This window comes from Glycine soja, chromosome 9 (assembly GCF_004193775.1).
Source record: "Glycine soja cultivar W05 chromosome 9, ASM419377v2, whole genome shotgun sequence".
NCBI lineage: Eukaryota > Viridiplantae > Streptophyta > Magnoliopsida > Fabales > Fabaceae > Glycine > Glycine soja.
The window spans coordinates 6,241,174-6,257,396 of NC_041010.1; the positions used below are offsets into that span (position 1 = coordinate 6,241,174).

Sequence of the window (16,223 nt, forward strand, 5' to 3'; positions counted from 1 at the left end):
ATTCTCAGGCGATTAGTCCTTTGAATCTTTGTAAGGGGAAACAAAAGATATCTCAGGCGGTTAGTCCTTTGAAATCTTTTGCTTAAGGGGAAGGGAAGAATCAAAAGAATTCTCAGACGGTTAGTCCTTTGAATCTTTCGTAAGGGAAAAGAGAGACACAAAAAAATTCAGGCGGTTAGTCCTTCATTCTTTTGGCAAAGGGAGAAGAGAATGAAAAAGATGAATAACACAAGTTTTTGAACAAAGAACTTTTCTTGGAAGAGAAAGTGTTGATAAAAAACTTTTAGAAAGATGAAGAGAAATGAATCAGAAAATTTTGTAGAAAGATATTGAAAGATATTTGAGAGATGATGTTAAAAAAAGATTGAAAGATAGATGATTCAAAGATGATTGGTGATTCAAAGATGATTGAAGGATTATTCAAAGATTCATTGCCATGGTCACATATTTATAATCTTTTTATGACTCAAGTCAAAGTTTGTGACTCTTGACAATTTCTTTAAAACTAGTCACTTTAAAAAGTTGTGACTTTTGAAAAAATCTTCAGAAACAAGTCACTTGAAAAATTGTGACTTTTGGAAATTTATTTTTCGAAATCAGTCACTGGTAATCGATTACCATCAAGGTGTAATCGATTACATATCAACAGATGTGACTCTTCATATTTAAATTTTGAAAATCAAAATGTTTAGAAACACTGGTAATCGATTACAAGTATTGTGTAATCGATTACACAAGTTTAAAATGATTTGAAAATGTTTAAACACAAGTTGTGACTCTTGAAATTTGAAATCTAACGTTTTTAAAACACTGGTAATCGATTACATGCTCATGGTAATTGATTACAGCTTTGTAAATCAGTTTTGAAAACAATGCTGGCTACTGGTAATCGATCACTACCGTCTGGTAATCGATTACCAGAGAGTAAAACTCTTTGGTAATGATTTTGTGAAAACTTCTTGTGCTACTCAATGTTTTGAAAAACTTTTTTAGTACTTATCTTGATTGAGTCTTCTCCTGATTCTTGAATCTTGATCTTGATTATTCTTGAATATTGATTCCTGAAACTTGATTCTTGAATCTTAAATCTTGATTCTTGAATCTTTCGAATTTTCTTAACTCATGATTCTTTGTCATCATCAAAATAATCTTGGAAGACATTGCTTCCACAATCTCCCCCTTTTTGATGATGACAATCCTAAAATCAAGAGAGTACATACAAGTTTTGTTCTACCATTCACTCATCCCTTTCTCCCTCTTTCTTTTTGAATTTATGCTTAATTTTAAATTTTTAAAAATACAATATCTTGATTTCTTAAAATACTCATTTTTCTCTCCCCCTTTGGCAACATCAAAAATCCAAAGTTCGTGAAAAAATAAAATCATACATAAATAATTTTAAAATATACACAAAACATAATTTTAATAACATATTTATAAATTTCAGTCATAGTCATGTATCAACAAAATAACCAAGTTTAAACACATAACAGAAAGACATTAAAACAAACTATTTTGAAAATACATATCCAGTATCTTTATCAACATAACTTTTAAACATAATCATCAAAATAAAAAAATCATAATAACTTTCAAACATAATCAAATATAATCAATCATCAAACATTTCAAATTAAATTAATTAAATTAACAATCAACTAACTATGCATAATAATTTCTATTTCAAAAAAATTATTCAAATTTCAAATTTTTAAATTTCAATTTGAAATTTGAAATTTCAATTTTCAATTTTCAAACTTCCAACTTCCAACTTCCAGTAACTTTCACTTCCAACTTCCATTTTCAACTTTCAACTTTAGTAACTTTTACTTCTAACTTCCATTTTCAACTTTTAACTTTCAGTAACTTTCACTTCCAACTTTCATTTTTAACTTTCAACTTCCAATAACTTCCACTTCGAACTTCCAAATTTTAATTTCAAACTTCCAACTTGTTAGACACAATTACCAAAGACAATCAAAACTTAAAAAAAAATCAAAACTCAATTTATCAAATATAAAATATAATCAATCTATCAAACTAACAAACACTAAATATCAATCAAGCAAAATCAAACACAAAAAAAAAAAATCAATCATGTATATTCAAATTCTTTAAACTAAATATAGTTAATTAAATATTGTAAAAACATAATCAAACAATTTTAGAATTATTTTTAATTAGCCACAATAATAAAACTTAACTGAATGCAATAATCAAACCTTGAGATAGTTTAGATGTTACCTCTTTTGAGATATTACTGATAATGTTGTCAAGAAAATGTTTTAGGAGACATTCTACTCTTTTGCTTTAGTCTTTGATTTCTTGAGAATCATCTTCTTCATCATCCAAGTCCTTGTTGTCGCTACCTTCTTGGATGGAGGATGAGACTTTGAGTGCTATTCCCTTTTTTCGTTTGTTGCTTTCTTCATTTTGATTGAGTCTTTGCAATTCCATCTCATGTTCCTGTAACTTTTCAAATAATGTGGCAAGAGACATAGTAGATAGATTTTTAGATTCTACAATGGCAGTTACCATGGAATTTCCTTCTGGGAATAAGAAATTTATTGAGGCAATTTTTCTTGAAGTTATTAAACTTTCTATAAGAAACCTGCTCTGATACCACTTGTTGGATCAAGTGACCTCGAAATAATTAAGAAGGAGGGGTTGAATTAATTATGAACGTGTCTTGACTAATTAAAAATCTATCCTTCTTAATGTTACTCGATTCAAATAGGCTTTTACTACTAAGTTAAGAAAGTAAAGAACAGAAATAGAAACTTAACCAAATGTAAAAGCGATAATTAAAATTACACAGTGGAAATTAAAGAGTGTAGGGAAGAAGAAGACAAACACAAGATTTATACTGGTTCGGCCACAAACCGTGCCTACATCCAGTCCCCAAGCAACCTGCAGTTCTTGAGATTTCTTTCAACCTTGTAAAAACCTTTGCAAGTCAAAGATCCACAAGGGATGTACCCTCCCTTGTTCTCTTTGAAAAACCAAGTGGATGTACCCTCCACTTGAACTAATCCACAAGAGATGTAGCCTCTCTTGTTCTCAGTATAACAATCCCTAAGTAGATGTACCCTCTACTTGTACCACAAAGGATGTACCCTCCAATGTGTTGGGACAAAGAATTCTCAGGCGATTAGTCCTTTGAGTCTTTGTAAGGGGAAACAAAAGATATCTCAGGAGGTTAGTCCTTTGAAATCTTTTGCTTAAGAGGAAGGGAAGAATCAAAAGAATTCTCAGACGGTTAGTCCTTTGAAACTTTTGTAAGGGAGAAGAGAGACACAAAAGAATTCAGGCGGTTAGTCCTTCGTTCTTTTGGCAAAGGGAGAAGAGAATGAAAAAGATGAATAACACAAGTTTTTGAACAAAGAACTTTTCTTGGAAGAGAAAGTGTTGATAAAAAACTTTTAGAAAGATGAAGAGAAATGAATCAGAAAATTCTGTAGAAAGATATTGAAAGATATTTGAGTGATGATGTTCAAAAAAGATTGAAAGATAGATGATTCAAAGATGATTGATGATTCAAAGATGATTGAAGGATTATTCAAAGATTCATTGCCATGGTCACATATTTATAATCTTTTTATGACTAAAGTCAAAGTTTGTGATTCTTGGCAATTTCTTTAAAACTAGTCACTTAAAAAAGTTATGACTTTTGAAAAAAAATATTTAGAAACAAGTCACTTGAAGAATTATGACTTTTGGAAATTTATTTTCCGAAATCAGTCACTGGTAATCGATTACCATCAAGGTGTAATCGATTACACATCAACATATGTGACTCTTCATATTTAAATTTTGGAAATCAAAACGTTTAGAAACACTGGTAATCGATTACAAGTATTGTGTAATCGATTACACAAGTTTAAAATGATTTGAAAATGTTTAAACACAAGTTGTGACTCTTGAAATTTGAAATCTAACGTTTTTTAAAACATTGGTAATCGATTACATGCTCATGGTAATCGGTTACAGCTTTATAAATCAGTTTTGAAAACAATGCTGGCTACTGGTAATCGATTACTATCTTCTGGTAATCGATTACCAGAGAGTAAAACTCTTTGGTAATGATTTTGTGAAAACTTCTTGTGCTACTGAATGTTTTGAAGAAAAAAAATTAGTACTTATCTTGATTGAGTCTTCTCTTGATTCTTGAATCTTGATCTTGATTATTCTTGAATCTTGATTCTTGAATCTTTAATATTGATTCTTGAAACTTGATTCTTGAATCTTTGGAATTTTCTTAACTCTTGATTCTTTGGCACATCAAAATAATCTTGGAAGGCATTGCTTCCACAGAAACCACTTCAGTTTCAGGCTAAAAGAAGAGAAGGTTCAAGAAGCTGATGTCTTGCTAAGCGAGGTATATGCGCTTAGCGAGTGGCATCCGCTAAGCGAGGCATGCAGCTCACTTAGCGTGTTGGGAAATCTTAGAAGAAGATTAGTCAGAGATGTGCTCGCCCAGTACGCCGCAAGCTCGCCCAGCGAGTCGTTTATCTCTTCTCGCCCTCAGCGTGTCCAGCTCGCTAAGGCAAAATTCACTTACTCTCGCTTAGCGAGCCAATCTTGCTAAGCAAGCCTTCAGAATCAGAAACGTCAAGAAGCCTTTAAAATATTGAAGTTGGCGAAAACTAAAGGGAGGAGTCGAAAAACAGAGCCAAAGGAAAAGCTAGAGTGACAAAAATGAAGCCACCAAGAAAGTCTAGGTTAGAGGAGTGAGATTAGGGTTCTAAAGGTTGAAGGAGACATCCTCAACCCTCCTTAGCCATTTTCTTCCCTCAAAATCTAACCTTTGTATCGAAAGCTCATTACTTGTAATGGAAGACTAAACCTCTTGGTTGAGGAGTTCTGCTGAACTTTTGATGTAAAATTCTCTTACTATTTATTTAATGTTGTTTTTATGTGTTCATTGCTTTTATCTATGCTTATTTTTGCATGATTGTGGCTTGATCACCCATTTGTATGTATAGTTAGGATTTTTAGTACTGGGAAATGCTTTAAAGCCTTAGAACTTGATAGAGCAAGCTAGAAAACTGTATGTCTAGGAATTGAGTGCAACGATCTAGTCCATATTATGCTGTAAACTTAAAACAACTCTTTTAGGCTAAGTTTGTTGAGGGATCAAGGACGAGATTTAAAGAGAGTTAGGCCCATTCACTCGAGGGATCTTGGTTTGGGTAATTTCTCAGCATAAGAACACTAAGATAACATTAAATAGAGAAAAATATATAGCAACAGCAAGGTAGATTCAGTAGAACAACCCAACGCTTTCTCACTTGACTGCTTTTACTTCTCAAACCATAGATATTTAGTTTATAGTTAACTAGATTTTCATACAAAAACCCAATTTGTTATTCACTTGCTTTCAGTTTATACAAACAAATGTTTGCTCACTGAATATACAATTTTCTGAGTGAAACAAGTTCCCTGTGGATACGATACTCGGTTCTTACCGTTTTATTTACTACTTGAGCGAATTGGTACACTTGTTGACGCATCACGAACAATAACTCAAAGCAACTCCAACGGGCAGTGCTCTACACATGCCTACACTAAGAGAAACCCAAATGAAAAAATTACACCGTTTGGAGACATGCCATTGTGGGTCCCACTTATGGAATGTGTTTCAATTGCAACACATAATTTTTAATGATCTTGTGGGATCAATTGGGTTGTTGTATGAATATAATGTTAATTTATTTTACTTATTCATTAAACTTGTATTTTATTTAGCCGTTGAAGTTCTTTTTTTTACTAGCGAACAACATTGATTTATATTACCATTGAGATGGATGTAATCCAAATTAACATTGCTATAACAGATAATTTTATACTGAATCAATTGTTATACAATATTTTTTTAACGATCAATTTTTTTAACGTTATTCAATACAATTTTGTGGTGTATAAATAATGCGTTTTGGTAAAAATTGTCTCAATTCTTTGATCTCATTTCATCTATTTACTCTCTTAAATTTATTATTTGTATTTCTTTCTCTTTACACATAAATGGATCCCAATAATCCCAACAATCCCATTTTTACTTCAATTGGATGCCTAATTGTGATACCCCAAATGGTCAAAATGTTCAAAATCCTCTTTATTCTCCAAATAACCCAAACATGAGAAATTTTTCCCAATTTCCATTCCCTAATTACTTTCCACCAAACATGTCATATATGGGTCATCCATATGTAATGTTAGGCCAAAGTAGAATGAATTTTTCATTCTTAGCACCTAGTCCGTCATGTTTGGTGGTGTTTCAATGATGAGCAATGGTGGAGATTGTTTAGATCAACAAGTGCAAACACTAGTTGGATTTGTAGCGGAGTCTCAAGTCCCTTCGTTTTGCTCCCAAGTTAACTTGCAAAATGTTCCAATCAATGAAGATATAAGCTTGAGTGGTTGTGTAGATTCTAAACAAAGGTTTAGCATGGATGAAGATAAACTACTTATGAATGCATGGTTGAATGTTTCAAAGGACCCAATTGTTGGGGTTGATCAAAAGGGATGGCTTTTGGTTAAGGATCAAAAAATATTATGATGAAAATCTTGTTAACGAAGGACAAAATAGAGTAGGTGCACTAAAATCTCATTAGACAAAGATGAATGGTGATGTTCAAAAGTTCTATGGGTGTTATGTACAAGCTGTTTGAATGAAGAAAAGTGAGAGCTCTGAGGATGATGTCATCAATGATGCCTTAGCCATTTTTATTCGAGATCAAGGAGAAGCATTCAAATATGAGTATGCATGTCGTGAAGCGAGGAACCAAGCTAAATGGCTTGCAGTGTACGGTGAAGGTTCTTCAAAAAGAACAAAGAAATCGGCTTTAAGGGCATACACGTCATCATCTCAATCAGACATAACAACAAATTCAGAAATTTGACCCAACACCGTCTTTACAGCGTACGATGGGAACAAAAATGGAAAAAAGGAAAGTTAAAGCAAAATCTAAAGAAATAAATTTTGACCTTGTAGAGATTAAGGCAATGCAAGAGTCATTGAGTCAGGTATTTACAATCAAATGATCATATAGGTATTAAGGAGACTGAAGTCCGAAATCGACATAGAAAGTTACTTTTAAAGGAGTTTGCTACCCTCATGAAGGATACAACTGGGATGATAGAGACACAACTTTAATATCACAATCATTTGTGCTAAATAATTAAGAAAAAACATGGATTAAACTAGGCGTTGGGAGTCAAAGTAGTTGTCGGAGTCAAAATAATCATTACATAACATTAGTTGTTGATCCTTATATATTGTTTTAATGCTACCATTTTGTATTACACCACTTTGTTTCCCTAGTGTCTCTTTTCTTCAATTGTATTTGTTTACTATTTCTTGCCCTTTTTTGTCAAATGGATCCTTACTATTCGCATTTTGATAGTGAGCTCGATTGGAAATTTATTGAATATGAGTTGAGTGTCATTTTATACCAACATAAGCATATTAAAAAATTAATTGATAAACGCGTGGAAGAAGAACATAGCAACTCTAAGCAACGTGCTCGAAAAAGAACTCATACCAAGAAATTGTGAAGAAGGTCATATTTTCTTATTTAATGATTACTTCTCCGCAAGTTCAGTATACATTGATAATCAATTCCAATGCAGATTCCAAATGCGAAGGCATGTGTTACTACACATTGTCGAAGGAGTTAGGAAGAAAGACGAGTATTTCTAATTGCAAAATGATGCAACTAGAAGAATGAGTCTTTCTCTGTTGCAAAAATGCATTGCTGCAATTCGCATGTTGGCTTATGAATCACCAATAGATAGCGTGGATGAGTATGTGCGCATTGGTGAAGCCACTGTAATGGAATGCTTGTAGAAGTTTGTCTAAGGAGTGAATGAGGTATTTGGGATCGAGTATCTAAGAAGGCCCAACAACAATGACATTGAATGTCTTTTGAAAATTGGAGATGCATATGACTTTCTCGGTATGTTAGGTAGCATTGATTGTATGTAGTGGGAATATAAATATTGTCCTATAGCATGGAAAGGTCAATATCAAAGAGTAAATCACAGCAAAACAACTATTATGCTAGAAGCAGTGGTGTCCTATGACTTGTGAATTTGGCATGCATACTTTGGTGGTGTTGATTCAAATAACAACATCAATGCCCTTAACCAATCTGGCGTCTTTAATGAAATTTTTCAAGGACAAGCTCCTCAGGTGTAATTTACAATAAATAAAACCACATATAACATTGGGTACTATTTGGAAAATGAGATTTATCTAGAATGAGCTACATTTGTAAAAACCATCCCAAAGCCATTAGGAGAAAAAAGAAAATTGTTTGCCCAACATCAAGAAGTAACAAGGAAAATATCAAAAGATCTTTTGGAGTACAATCATGATTTGGAATTATATGTGACCCGACACGATTTTGGAGCACATATACATTGAAACAAATAATGGATACATGCATAATATGATTGTCAAAGATGAACAAGAAGAAAATGATGTCAATTTTGATTGTTCATACAATGGTCCAAGTAATGATGTCTCAACATTTGAAGTTTTTAATGGACATCATGAAACTTTTAGAGGATATTTAGAAAGAAAAACACATACTTTTCAAAAGAAGATACATTGTCATTTTCAAGCATACTTAGTAGAATATATATGAGAGCGTTTTGGATGCAAGAATACCGAAAATTGAACTCTATTTTAATGATAAGTTATTTATGTTTGTTTATGTATTTTAAAAGTCGTTATTATTAATTTTAATTGGCATTATGTATTTTAATTTTTGAAACTTAAATTTTATTTAATTAAAATGGATTATATATTTATTTATTATTTAATAATTATCATTTAAATATATTAACTTAAAAAACATATGAATAATAAAATATAAAAAATAGATTTCTTGTGAGATTTATTTTTAAAAAATTATGAGTTACTTGATTGAAATAAAAATTTAATTGAATTGTTTAAAATAAAAAAAAATATTATAGAAAAATATAAAATAATTTTAAAAAAATAAAAGAGAAACGCAGATGAGTTTGTGGGTTACGATACTCTCATGACATGTTAGATGAAAGTCACGTGATGTGGAGCCGAGTGAAGAGTGACAACTCGGCGAAAGCTTCGCGGTGTGTCCGGTCGTACTTGTATCCTTCAACACACCAAAATAACCGACGGTTACAAGAATATTCCTGCTTCCACTTCATCAAATCCAAACCATAATCTGATAATCATAATCACAATCATGAGAGAGAAATACCACAACAACATCTCCATTTTCTCTCTAACCATCGTTGCCTAAAATAATTCATCCTCCTTTTTATATTCTTTATTTATTTATTTTGTTCCATCGGAGCTGCATTTTCCTTTTCCTTTTTTTTTTTTTGTGTTTTTTGAATCCGATCGATATGAACGCAGCTTCTTCTTGGTTTGTTGAAATTTTGGCATTAAATGGTCGGAATTCGGCGTTGGGATTAGCTTAGGGTTTCAAAAAAATAATTCTCTTTTTTTTTTTTCTAATTTTGTTTTTTTTAATGGAACCTCGTATTGGGAATAAGTTTCGGCTTGGCCGTAAGATCGGTAGCGGATCGTTTGGAGAGATCTATTTAGGTTGATTTGTTTTCCTTCTGTTGTTATAATTATTATTCTTTTGATTTCTCAACGGTTTTTTTGTAATTTCTATGTGTTGTTGTTGTTGAGGATGATGGTGATGGTGATTAACGTTTATTTATTTATTGTGCAGGTACTAATAATCAAACCAATGAAGAGGTTGCAATTAAGCTTGTAAGTGCTTTTAACCAATTGGGTTTTGTATTATATTAGAAATTAGAATTAGAATTAGAATGCTTTTGTTATTTATAAAGTCTGAATGAGAGAACAAGTTGTCACTTTTTGTAGCCACGAGTTATATGAAACATTCTCATGTGAAGTCAGTTTCTGCAAGGGGCTGTTAAAATTGGGTTCATGTTGGATTTTGCCCTGGTGTTCTTAATGTCATTGATTGGGGTTTGTGTCGTGTGCTTCTATTGTGGGTGTCTGTGATGTGTCTTCATTCACTTAGCTTATTGTTGTTTACTTTTTTGTGGGAGGGGACAAGGTGGACGCATAAAGGGTTCTAATGAGAGACATTTTTCACTGTTTAGTCATCAATCTTTATGGTGTGTGAGCGAGAATTTTGCTGTTATGCAGAAGATTGGAAACGTTGTAACATTTCAGAGCTGGTTGGAATCTTAAGTTCAGTTCTTTTTTAGGTGGACTAGTGTAAATTTTATAGGAATAGGAATGAAGATGCTTTAACTGGTGCACTGTTCCTAACATGTTGATGACTGTCAAAACTCATAAGCACGTGTCTTTATGCATAAAGTTATTTTTTCGAATAAGAAATGGATTTATTTTTTAATTATTGACTGGTTCAGATTGTAGATCATTTTAATTATTATTATTACTTCTTTTAAATATGATGGGATTTTCATGCCCAGCATTGCTCAGTACCTTCTATGACATGCATGACTCTACTCTGACAGATTTTATTCATTCCATAGTGAATTGTTTCCTTAGTTATCCGTAAAATGATTATGAATGTGATGATGTAACTGCTTCACGATAGCAAAATGCATATTACTTGATCTTTCTAGCTTACTTTTGCAAGATCAATGAAATAGTTCAATTTGATAGAATAGATTTGATGGTCCAAAGATTTGGGATAGGGGGGTTGGTTACAGTTTGAAACATTCCTTAGGTACTGCTGTTAACTGCAAGGAAATTTTGTATCCAACGGTCATCAAGAAATAATTTTCTTTTAGCAGAGACTAAATTCTAAAGAGGTTTATAAATGTCTCTTTTGCTCAATGTTGAAGACCATAATCATAATCATAATTATGTACAAATTAAGCCTTCTTTATCTTGCTTTTTTTTTCTTATGTAGGAAGTTGTTATATTTTTTCCCTCAATTGTTAGTTTTGTAGCATCTACTTTGTCTAGAATGAGCGTATATTGTTTGGTCATTTTGAACTTTGTTTTTCTTAGATAATTACTAGATTCTGGATGTCTTTGTGTTCCAAAGCTGATTTTCTTATTCTTTTTTCTCCTTCTCTTGTTCCTGTTCTTTGCTGTTTTCTGCTTGTTTATATTAGGAAAATGTCAAGACAAAACATCCTCAGTTGCTATATGAGTCCAAGTTGTACAGAGTTCTCCAGGGAGGAAGTAATGCCTCTTCTCATATTAATTTTTTTTGTCTTTCTTTTATTTGCACTTTTTGCAACAGGCCCTGCTTTTAGTAATTGATATTATTTATAATTTATAAATGATTCTAACACAAATCTGGTATTGGCAGCTGGAATTCCAGATGTTAGATGGTTTGGAGTGGAGGGGGATTACAATGTTCTAGTAATGGATCTACTTGGACCTAGTCTTGAAGATCTATTTAACTTCTGCAGTAGAAAGCTCTCACTAAAGACAGTTCTCATGCTTGCTGATCAAATGGTAGGTCTTCCTCATCTTTTGAGTGAAGGAGAGAAAATTCCTATGAACTATTTCATTCAAATGATACTATTAATTAATTACTCGTATAGGTCCTCTAGGTCTTGTTTATGCAACTGATTAGAAATAACTACTTGGCTAACTAATAAACTAATAGTAACTACTTGTATTTTGTTTTTTGGTCAGATCAACCGTGTTGAGTTTGTTCATTCTAAATCGTTTTTACATCGGGATATCAAACCAGATAATTTTCTCATGGGCTTGCGAAGGCGGGCAAACCAGGTGGCTGACCCTGTTTACTTGTAAGCCTTTGATGTATTGTATGTTAATGTATCATGTATTTATCCATTTGAATCTACATGTAGGTTTACTGTATTGATTTTGGTCTGGCGAAGAAATATAGAGATAGTTCAACCCATCAACACATTCCTTACAGGTACAATGATTCAGATACTAATCTAGGTTATCCCTTTTGTTGGACCTTGTTACCTAATTGAATTGATATGACTTTTGAAGTTGTAATTGTAACTTTTCATGTTTAGGGTGGTTGTTCTTGTTACTTCTCATGTTGTTACATGTTGTCAATGCTATATTACTGTTCATCGTCATCTTCATTAAGGGAGGGTGTTTTCATATGATTTCGTCAGAGCATAATTATATGTATGCGCTAGCAAATTGTGTTATCCATTAATTTAAGGGATCTTAATCAATTTAAAATATTAAGTTATCTACGTGTCACATGATTATTGGTCGGGACCATGGATGGCGTGGTGGTCTTGGACCACCTAATAATTTCTCAATTAAAGGGAAAACTGGAGTGGCATTTACTGAAAAAAAAATGGTAGAATTGCTGCCTAAGATGGTCTGGACATGTGATAAGAAGACCAATAAAATTAGAAGCCCTAATAAGTTGATCATTTGGAGGTTGGCCCAATAATAAGTGGTTGAGGTAGACCAAGAAAGACTTTTGGTGAAACTTCTATAAAAGATCTAGAATCAAATGTTCTCTATGAATTTTGAAGAATTGGTTGTGGATAAAACACAACATCATTTGATCCATATAGCGCACCTCACTTAGTAGGAAGATGCTTTGATTATTGTAACAAGACATCCTAAAATCAGCTATGTTGTGCTAGGTTATCCACTATGCCTATAAATTTATCCTTCTTCCTTTTGATGCAGAATCTGTCAAGTTCCAAAGCTTGGTTTATATATATATGATATGCCCTTCTTCCTGCATTATTTATAATTTGCAGACAAGTTTTAATTTTGCACCGATGCCATTGTTTAGTTTTCTATTCAGAAGAAATGTATTCACCTGATTAGTAGGTGGTGAGATATTAAATTTGATTATGTGTAGAATGCTTTTTTGCATTGCCATATCATCCTAGTTTTGTGATTTATAGGATAAGGTTATTATTCTTGTTCGTGATGTCGCATTCATATGTCTGCCTCATTTTATGGTCTATGTAGCCTGCCCCAGACTTGGCTAGTGCTGTTTTAATATTACTTTAATTTGTAAGTGTGACATATATTCTATTTGATCATTAAACTGCAGGGAAAATAAGAATTTAACTGGGACTGCTAGATATGCGAGTATGAATACCCACCTTGGCATTGGTATGTATGGCTGTATGATTCTTACCTGGCATTGATTAATGTGTGGCAAAAAGCAAAGTTATGTCATCTAACAGATACACATTGCTTGGTCCTTTTTATGATCAATGCACAGAGCAAAGTCGGAGAGATGATTTGGAGTCTCTTGGTTATGTCTTGATGTATTTCTTGAGAGGAAGGTGATTATTGCTGTCTACCTTGCATTGTTATCATCAAGTACCGTGCTGAGTGCCTTTGATCTGATATTCATTTTATACGTAGTCTCCCTTGGCAAGGACTTAAAGCTGGAACAAAGAAACAAAAGTATGAGAGAATTAGTGAAAAAAAGGTTTCTACCTCAATTGAGGTGGGTACTGTTATTATTGGCCTCCTTGAATCCATATTTTGCACTATTTCTTGAATTATACTGATAACTTGTTGATTATTCCAGGCCTTGTGTCGAGGTTATCCAACAGAATTTGCATCATACTTCCATTACTGCCGCTCATTAAGGTTTGATGATAGGCCAGATTATGCTTACCTCAAAAGAATATTTCGTGACCTGTTTATTCGTGAAGGTGTGAAACTAATCTCGCATAGAGTGCATCACTTTTGTCTCTGGCCTTGAGTTTATTGTGTATATACTCTTTTATGATTTGCTTTTCAATTTATGAAAGATCATGTGTATTTTATCAATAAATTGACATGTGGACAGGATTCCAGTTTGATTATGTGTTTGATTGGACAATCTTGAAGTATCAGCAATCACAGCTAGCTGCTCCTCCAGCACGTGCCATTGTAAGCAGTTTTCTTTACTCTTGATTACTTTTTCCTTTGGGATCTTTCACTTCAGCCATGGATAGAATTCTGAGATGGCAAGATGCTTGTATTTTAGGGTCCTAATGTTGGAACTAGTTCAGCATTGCCACCAGCTGTGACTAATGCTGATAGACAGACAGGTAATTTCTTTATTGTCTGTATATTTCTTCATGGCATTGAAATTTGGCAGTGTTATATTGAAGTTTTTGCTTTCTTTAGTATATTCAAGTCTAATCCATGCTGTCTAGCTTGCTGTTCTTGGTGTGATCTAACCTTTTCTATCATTTTTAAAATTTAAAATTTCAAATCTAATTTTATTTAATTCATTACAACAATAAAGCCTTGTCCCGCTAGGTGAGGCCTGCTACATGGATCACATGACGTCATTTGGCATAGTTAGAAACCAAAGTTTCAGAAATGTTATCAAGTTTGAGATCTCACTTGATGATTTCCTCCAACGTCCTTTTTGGTCTCCCTCTACAGAAACCAATTTTATTTAATTCTTTCTGTAAAAATAATTACTTTTTGCTGCCTCACATTGGTTGTTGTTGCTCTAATGTTGTCTTTATTTTTCAGCAACTTGTTAACATATCTTGAGCTTTCTGTCGCCAATTTTTTACCCCTTACAGGAGAGGAAGAAGGGCGACCTCCTGGTCTGGTTTCAGGGGATTCCACAAGGCGAAGAATGACAGGGCCCATCCCAAACTCTGTAAACATTTCAAAGCAGAAAAATCCAGTCACCACGGATGCTGCCCTTAATAAGGAAGCCATGGTAAGTTGTTTGGATTGCACGGTTTCTTTGGGGTTCTTTTTAAAAATCAGATCATTCTTAACTCCTCATTATGAGTCTAACGTGTGTCAAATCATGCAGTTATCGAGGCCCAATGTCTTGGGCCAGTCAAGTGGATCAAGACGAGCTGCTGTTTCTAGTAGTCGTGATGCATTTGTTGGTTCTGATTTGGATCTTCGTACTCGTACTACTGAAACTAACCCTGGAACAGCGCCCAAAACATCATCTGTAAGAAATGCTTCTCATGTCAAGAGCTATGAAACTGCAGTCAAGGGCATTTGAGGGTTTGCAATTAGAAAATGATGAGAAGGCACATTATTAATTCCTCACCTTTTCATGTTGTAAATACAAATTTTAGATGCCGGACACTACAATAGTTGCATGTGTTACTAAGGTGAGTTGTGAAGGGATGTTGATATGAACTCAGAAATCTGGGCTTGTGTTGTTTAACCCTCGTGTTCATACTGATCAAGCGGGTAAGCTGAAAGAACCTGAGCTAAATCAGGGTTTGTTGATTTGTTCTTGCTTTATAGCTCAGGTTTACACTGGCTCTTGTCTTCTGGCGGGAACCCTAAATTTTGTAACCTTTTCCTGTGAGTTATTATTGATTTTCCAGATGTTTAAAGTGTCATGTCGACCACATTGTTCAAAACTATCAAACACCAGCAAAAATCTATAAAAATTTGGATAAGACTAAAGTTTCCAAGATGTGAACCGGAGATTACTGCGGTATTTAGGAATATTCAAGGTTCTTGAAATGTTTCTACCCTGTGAAATTCTTGAGCGTGCTATCTATTTTGCCCACCCCTAGTTAAGACCATGGTATTTGCTCTTAAATCCTAATAGATCTTGTGAATGAAATTAGCTTCTCTCATGTCTTGCTAGACTTCATTTGTTGATTATTACCTCGGATGAAAACGGTAGGAAACACGCGGTTTTTTCTTTTTACTTCCCAAAATGTTAAGTGGGAAGTTACTTTTATCCTTAGCGTGCTATGTTTGTAAAACTGTGGATGAATCACATTGGAATGATAGGAATTCAAAGATTGTGTAGATATGAAAAAATATAATTGAGAATGACTTAAAAAAATTAATATATATTACTTATATCAATAAGATGTATTTATTTTTTTTGGTAATTTATTACTTAAGAACTCTATAGTTAAACGTGCTTGACTTGAAGTAGTTATGTGATGAGTGATCTTCTAACTAATTTTTTGGAAAGCATGCAAGTATAAAGTACACCGAAAAATATCATGTTAATTTGTAGGGACAATCATTGATCCTGAGATCAGTCGAGCGGTGTCAAAATTGGTTGTTGATGTTTCAAAAAATGTTACCTACGAAAGATTTTGATCACCGGAGAGTTTTGACCCACAAGGAATTAAGTAAAGTATTACCGTAGGAAGTATCGTAGTGTGTAAGCCGTCGAGAAGTCGACAATCAACAATGTTACAATGTGCTTGAGTTTGGATATGACATTATATTACTAGACTTTATTATGTTATACAAAAATTTCCCTCTCCAAATTAATCCAAATTGTTGATAA

At 33.2% G+C, this 16,223-nt stretch overlaps 2 protein-coding genes across 2 annotated transcripts; both read left to right on the forward strand.

Annotated features, from left to right (window-relative positions):
• The first annotated feature begins 6,262 nt into the window (after positions 1-6,262).
• LOC114367777 (glutathione S-transferase T3-like) lies at positions 6,263-6,902 on the forward strand. Its single transcript, XM_028324966.1, has 2 exons — positions 6,263-6,535; positions 6,678-6,902. The coding sequence occupies exons 1-2, from the start codon at positions 6,263-6,265 to the stop codon at positions 6,900-6,902; spliced, it is 498 nt and encodes a 165-aa protein (XP_028180767.1).
• Positions 6,903-9,070: 2,168 nt separating this feature from the next.
• On the forward strand, positions 9,071-15,383 carry LOC114368005 (casein kinase 1-like protein 1). Its single transcript, XM_028325316.1, has 14 exons — positions 9,071-9,601; positions 9,735-9,775; positions 11,125-11,194; positions 11,325-11,473; positions 11,657-11,752; positions 11,836-11,906; positions 13,029-13,090; positions 13,203-13,266; positions 13,349-13,433; positions 13,518-13,644; positions 13,782-13,864; positions 13,962-14,025; positions 14,515-14,657; positions 14,757-15,383. Exons 1-14 carry the CDS (start codon positions 9,526-9,528, stop codon positions 14,955-14,957), a joined length of 1,332 nt encoding a protein of 443 aa, XP_028181117.1. The 5' UTR covers positions 9,071-9,525; the 3' UTR covers positions 14,958-15,383.
• The last annotated feature ends 840 nt before the right edge of the window (positions 15,384-16,223 follow it).